The sequence below is a fragment of the Corvus brachyrhynchos genome, unplaced genomic scaffold, assembly GCF_000691975.1.
Source record: "Corvus brachyrhynchos isolate BGI_N302 unplaced genomic scaffold, ASM69197v1 scaffold661, whole genome shotgun sequence".
NCBI classification, from domain to species: domain Eukaryota; kingdom Metazoa; phylum Chordata; class Aves; order Passeriformes; family Corvidae; genus Corvus; species Corvus brachyrhynchos.
This window is the reverse complement of record NW_008236246.1, coordinates 493,264-500,446: the sequence shown is the minus strand read 5'-3', so window position 1 is coordinate 500,446 and position 7,183 is coordinate 493,264. Positions and strand designations below refer to the sequence as shown.

At 44.7% G+C, this 7,183-nt stretch overlaps 1 protein-coding gene across 1 annotated transcript in view; it reads right to left on the bottom strand.

Annotated features, from left to right (window-relative positions):
- NCOA6 (nuclear receptor coactivator 6) overlaps positions 1-7,183 on the bottom strand; it is a 37,531-nt gene that overhangs the window by 14,748 nt on the left and 15,600 nt on the right. Inside the window, exons 8-9 of the mRNA XM_017746938.1 lie at positions 7,084-7,180; positions 5,027-6,146 (exon numbers count right to left, since the gene is read on the bottom strand). Of these exons, the coding sequence (XP_017602427.1) occupies positions 5,027-6,146; positions 7,084-7,180 (1,217 nt within the window). The remainder of the gene's footprint in view (positions 1-5,026; positions 6,147-7,083; positions 7,181-7,183) is intronic.

The window sequence follows — 7,183 nt, the reverse complement described above, 5'->3', positions numbered from 1 at the left end:
TGGGCACCCTGTGCCAGGGCCTCCCCACCCTCCCAGGGAACAATTCCTTCCCAATATCCCATCCATCCCCGCCCTCTGGCAGTGGGAAGCCATTCCCCCTTGATCTGTCCCTCCAGGCCTTGTCCCCAGTCCCTCTCCAGCTCTCCTGGAGCTCCTTTAGGCCCTGCAAGGGGCTCTAAGGTGCCCCCAGAGCCTTCTCTTCCCCAGGTGAGCACCCCCAGCTCTCTCAGCCTGGCTCCAGAGCAGAGGGGCTCCAGCCCTTGGAGCAGCTCCGGGGCCTCCTCTGGACTCTCTCTAGAGGAGTGTCCTTCTTGTCCCTCGGGGCTGGGGCAGCTCTGCAGGTGGGGTCTCACCTGAGCAGGGCAGAGGGGCAGAATCCCCCTGGACCTGCTGCTCACACTGTGGGGTCAGCCCAGGACTCGAGGCTGTGAGGGCACATTGCTGGGTCACATTCAGTTTGTCACCCACCAGCTCCCCCAAGTCCTTCTCCTGAGCAATCTGATGCTGCAGGAGACTCTCTAGGACAATTAAAAATTGTTCAGACTCAATGCCCAATACTTCCACTAAATCAAGACAGCTTTTGCAGACTCAGAAAAAACCCCAAGTTTCTATGGCTATCAATATATATGGTCAGAGGATGTAAAACAGAGGGATCAAGAGTAGAAGAACTAAACTGCTTATCACCTTCATGAAGGTTATGGGAAGATCTATGTAAGAAAAGCTCTAAGCTAAAATTAAAGACATCAAAAAAAGTACACTGCCAACAAAAAGAGGCAGAATCATGCAGAAATGCCATGGACAAAAGTAACATTTTCAGCAAAATAAGAATTTGAAATACATAAAGGTGGGGAGATCTGTCCTCTTTCAATTTACTTGAGAATAAGTTTCTGGCATCTGTACAGTTGACCAAAAGCTGTAGACACCCATGGAGACACCCTGGCCTGTCCTAATGCTACCTAATCAATGTTCAAAAAGCAGCATGTGACTGGAAATCCCTGAATTTTTGTGGGTCAAAATGGGGGAGAACATACACCAAGAGAGAAGAAAGGTGAAAATAGGGCAAACACAAAACTTCCAGCCACTGCTGCTGAGGGCAAGTACTGCCAAGGAAAGCACCTGGAGTGCAATGCTGTGTCTAACCCAGCACACCACCAATTTTTGTGATGCAGGTGGGGTACGCTTACATGCCTCCACCAATGAATTTGATGAAAACTGGCAAAATGCAGAGATATGCCCCAGAGCATTATATTAACAGTCACAAATGAACAAAAATTCTGGCAGCAAAATCACCCAGAGGAGCTGCAGCCTTTTGTGCAGGTGCCAGCCATGCGAACTGAAAGAATGCCTAAAATTGTGAATGTAATCTCAGATGTGTCAATTTGCTATTTATTTAAAATGGTGGGAGATTAAAAATGCTACAGTTAAAGTTCAGCTCAAAGCTGATACACAGCATCACTGCACAGACAGGTTTAACGCAGAGAACAAACCTGGTGCACAGTGGATCCTCAGCAAACATCTCCTGCCAGATTGGTCTGTGCAAATCTGGCAGAACAGACCCGAACTTGGTTTGCCAGTGAAGAGCAGCTATGGCAGGAAAGGCTGCTTCCATCACTGCTGGGAAATTTAAACATCAACTGAATCTCAAACGCAGCTGAAATTCACTGGGCATGTTTAGCAACCACCACTGGTGAAAAAAACCCAGAATATGAATAACAAGATGTTTGTGTGAGGGACAAAATATTCCATGTTTATTCTTCTTTTCTATTGCTCTAGAGGTAAAAAAATATATAAAAGTAACTGCACCCCAGGTACAGTCTGGATTGTCATGAGCAGGACCTCTGCTCCACCAGCTGCGCTCTGAAGTACAACCTTCAGATACAAATCTCTCATCAGAGCAGAGAGAGAACTCCAGGAAAACCCAAACCAACCAAACCAAAGAAGGTGGCAGCTGTGCCATCAGGAGAGCAAACCTAAAATGCCAGGTGTGGCAGAGCCAGCCTGGCCCAGGAGCAGCAGCTCTGGTGGAACAGAGGCTCCTCCCCTGCTGCTGGGTGAGGGCATTTCCCAGCTCTGCCAGGGGACGGGCACCCCCCGACCTGCAGTGAAACCCTCCGAGTCTGTCTGGGAAAAGCCTCTTTGTCCTGCAGTGCTGCCACCACCTGCACTGGGCACTGCAAACCTGAATGGCAGCACTGGGAATGACCTTCCACAGTGGATTATTTCTGTTCTACCAGTGCACAGGGTGTTCATAGTCTGTGCACAGGGGAATATTAAACAACTGCTTGTTTGTGCATGGATTTAATAGAATTAACCAACCTGTTTTATCCACAATCCCATTCCAGCTAGCATCCTGCTCCTCAGTTTACATCCCATTACCCACAGTCTTCAGGTTCAGCATACAGATGCAAATGCTTTTAAACAACCAAAATGACCTGGGTTTCATTCCAATGCAAAGTTGCTCAATTAAGCAAACCCTTGAAATTATTTTAGACTCAGCTGAATAAACTCTTTCAATAGCTCACTTAGCCTATTTACATTCCAACACGACTCAGTCTGCAATCCATATTACTAATTGTACTTTTGTTACTGTTATTATTTCTCAGAAGTTATTTCTTTTTAGTGTCTTTATCAAATTAGCTGCATTTCCACACAAGGCTTGCTGCTCTGAATTCTAACATTTCTGAGGAAGAATGACAGAGAGGAAGCTGAGATGAAAAGCATCATATTTGCTTCTGATGCAAGAGAAAGTGATCCAAATCGGATTTAATTCCTGCCAGTTCCAAGGCAGGAAAATGCTGAGCTTGCCCAACGATGTGAGGGAAGCTGAGAGTGAGGGAGGCAGGAAGGTGTTACAGCAGCTTGCACTGCACTCTCCCTCTTTTTGCTGGAGAATACTCAGGAACTTTTGTAAGAACAGCTCTCTTCTTAGTGCTTCTGCAAGGGTCAAGTATTGATATAGTCCGTGTAGAACCAAAATGTTCATCCATATCAGAACAACATTCTGGTTCCCTTGTTAATTACACCGAAATCTGATTCAAAGCCTTATTTAGGAGCTGGAATTGAGCTGCCAGAGCTCATTAGAAAAGCTGTAATTGAGACTTCTTCTACTGTGAAAACTTTTTAATAAGCAAATAGTCTTGTGAGGCTTTGCAAGCTCAGAGGAAGAGCTTTATAGACCCATTTATTGATATTCCCAGGCCACACTGAGGCCGAGTGCTCATCAGTAAGACCAATGAAAACAAAATCCTAAGAGTTTTCTTTAATGATTAGTGGATTTTTTTTTTCAGAAGGTGGTACCAACTCAGCTGCTCCCTCTGAATCCTCTGTCACTTCCACAGCAAGGCACTTGCTACAGCAGTGGTTATCATTGTTTTATTGGAATCTATTTGCACTGGAGGAGCTGGTGTCTGTGTTAGGTTTCTAAGTCACCCCAAAGCTGCAGACTGGCCACACACTTGGTTCTGGCCAAGTTACTTTACCCAGGTTTCCACATCTGGCCACAGACTGGGTCCTCCTCCAGCTGTAATCTGAGATCACACAGCAGCAGTGAGGACCTGACAAGCCATACCATGACTGTATACAACTATACAGGAGAGGCTTGAAAAGCTTTTCTCCAAGACCTACTAAATTAGCATGCTTTGCTTTACCTTACAGCATTTCTGCATTTTATTTTTGTACTAGTTAAGCCAATTAATGATTGTCACAAAAGATCACTTGCTATAGATGATGTGAGTTTTTCAGTCCACAATTAAAAGGTCCATGAAATTATTAATTCCACCTTCACGAAGGAATCTTGACACTGTGCAGAAAATGCAGGCTGGGGCTACACATTGAATAACCAAGGGAAAATTGAAATATTGAACAGTTGCTTAGTACTTGATGCCATCTTCTCTTTGCACTGAACTGAACATGTGTCCCTAGGAAAGGCAGCATAAACTTCAGGTTAAGGACATAATGATTATTCAAAGGGGCCAGACTGGTGGAACCAGAGCCACACCAGGAGCTTAATGTGCTATTGCCACCTTTTTGTTTGGTTTAAAGAATTTAATTTTGATATTTGGATATTTCTGTGTTATAATTTTCTGTGCAAAGTTTTTTCATTTCCCCCATTTTTTCTTGATTGAAAACAATCTCCCAAAGTACCATCAGGTGGATTTCTGTTAATGCCCCATGTGCTCATCTACAGCATCAGGATAATTAGATAAAGCATATCTGCCTTCTCAAATCTACCATTTGAGCTGAATAAAAGCACAGCAGCAGCAGCTACCACGCTGTGCTGGGTGACAGTGGGCTGTCAATGGCAAATGGTTACAGGACAGCTGGCCAAGAAAGAACATGCTGGCCAAAGAAGGAAGAAGAGATTCTGCAATCTTGTCTTTTCACTAAAAAGGCACACTCATTGAGTATCTTTCAATCTTTTCCATTGGCCTCCTCCCTCTCAAGAGCTGTGGGGGTTTTTTCCCTTCCTAATCTCTGCTAGGCCAGGAAGACCAACATTGCTTGGATTTGTTAATCTCATACCCAGAAAGTACCAGATTCCTCCCTCTAAATTCTAGCTGTAGCCTCAACTAAGAGAGAAGTCCAGCTCAATTCCAGGCAGAAATGTGTCAGAATATGCACATAATTCAGGAAACAAGCCCCCAAAATCTGTCCTGCACATGTTATATAGAGGCTTCTAGTTCTTCTGAACATACTTCCCACCCTTTGATTGTGGCTGTCAGGCTGCTTAAAAAAGGCAGCCTCCTCTTCCAAGTGCTGTGGCACCAGGGGCTGCGTGCTAAACTTCCTTCACCCAGTAAAGGTAAGGAACAGTGCTGGTAAAATTTGGTTTATAACTGAGTTTGGATATTTGCATGTTATTTTTAATCTTGAACAACATTCCAATGACAGACTCTTGAGAGAAACTGCTACAACATGAATTAAATACAGGTCCTTTCTCACCCATTACTTGCTGATAAAATATTGACAAGGTGCCTGTGGAGTTTCTTCATGCCCCTTATAAAAAACACGGTAATATTAAACCTACGTTGTTTGTTCTAGCTGTTGATTATTTTTCTTCTTCCTTGGAGGCTTCTTCTTCTTTGGCTTGCTGGCATTCTGGTTATTCTGTTTGTTGTTCACACCAAAGTGCCCTGCTGAGATATCGCTCTGGAGAAGGTTAACCAAGAGTGGACTTGTGAGCGTCACATCTTTATTGACAGGAAACACAGGATTCTGCCCACAGGAAACCTGATTCCCATTGGGAGTTCCACTAAACCCCGTACTGAAAGGCAGCCCATGGCCAGAGAAATGACTCCCTGAAGCATTGTTGTTTCCTTGCATTCCTTGCATATGAGAAGGCACCATGTTTGGCTGCTGCACAGGAACCTCAGGTAACATCTGTGTCAAGTTCCCATCGTTGTTTGCTGTGGTAGCAGTATCCCCAAGTTGCTGAGAGATGTGAGGACCAGGTCCAGTGGGTCTTAAAACTTGCCCTTGAATTCCCATCACCTGAGAAGGATTCCCATTCACGGGGCCTTGCTGTGCCATCATCTGCCCAGTGAACTGCACCATGTTTCCTTGCATGTTTGGGGTTGGTCCTCTCATCAGTTGAGCTGGCCCCGTCATAACATTGGACTGGTTTTGGGTATTAAAAGGCTGTTTATTTCCTTGCATCTGAGTGGTCATCATCTGTTCCATCATTGAGTTTTGCTGTAGCAAGACCTGGCCCTGAGGTCCCATCATCTGATTGTGTGTGGACATCATCTGCTGTCCCTGCTGGGGAATCATCTGTTTAGGTGGGGTCATCCTTTGGGGAGAGGGACCAAGATTTTGGTTTTGAGGTGTCACCATCATTTGGCCTTGTGGCATGAGCTGAGTTCGAGAAAGTATCATCTGGTTTTGAGGGTTCAGCGATCCCTGAGCCTGAATGTTCACCATCTGTCCTTGAGAGGACACGATTTGCTGATGCATCCCCATAAGCTGGGACTGTGGTCCTTGCTGAGGCTGTCCCTGCATGTTGCCCATGTTAACCTGTGGTACCCCACTAGCACCAGCCTGCTGGGTGTTCATATTTCCATGAAGTCCCATTAGATTGGTCTGCATCATATTTGCTGGGCCATGTGCTGCTTGCATCTGAGTTTGAGGAGGTCCAGATCCTTGGCCACCTTAAGAAAATAAAAAGAAAATACCAGTAAGACACTAACTGGATTGGTGTAAGAGTTTTTACACCTTTAACTGTTGAGTACTCCAAAAGTCCCTTTTCCAATAAACTGGTGTATCTCATATATTTGCAGTCCTGGGATGCAGAGTTTGATGCTACAGACACGTGTTAGTTGTCAAAACAGAACATCATACACCTCAAAATAAACACTTGGGCTGGTATTTCCCCTGTATCCCTCTGCAGAAGACAGAACAGAAACTTAATTTCAGTTGTTATCTGCACCTAGGTTTGAAAACCTTCCATAATGTCACCTAACTCAGCAGAGTAATTCCTAACCAAAATGAGCTTCAAACCCTGAGGTTACTTTATAATGGGTTAAAGAATAAATGCACACAGAGTACTGATGAAATGACATCATCAGGGTATCCATAATCCAGCCAAAGGACTAATAATTGAATTGTTAAATTGAGACATTTGTGAATTAAAGATTTCATTTTCACACTTTAAGCAGACTTTCAAAATTTTTGAAGGAAGTAACAAATAATCTTTTCAAAGGAGAACAAGATATTTTGCTACTCTGCTTCTAGGATAATTACACTTTTTTTTTTTTCTGGACAAGAAGTTCCTTTTGTGTTGTATCTTTATTACCCCTTGCCTCCAAGTTTCAGTGTTACCTTCCATTCAATTTCTGAACAGCTACTTCTGAAGCCCAGACCCACAGTCCTCATCAGTAATAGTTGGGTTTTGAGAAACATGAGCAGCCTTATGCTTTTCTTTTCCTTATCCAGCACTACACCCAGAGCACTGCTGCAGTCCCAGCCAGCAGCTCCCTGTTAATGGCAGGAGTTGAATGGCTTGGGACCCGTGTGACACAGGAAAAGGCACCATGTGCTACAAATGGAAAATGGAAAAGGCTGAGGAAGGCCCCAGTGCAGTCAGACCTGTGTGCTGCACGTTCTGGCTGGTTGGCAGCTGCGGTGCTCCGCTGTTCCCTGGTGTTCCTGGAGCTGTGGAAGGCACCTGACCTTGCAGGAAGTTCTG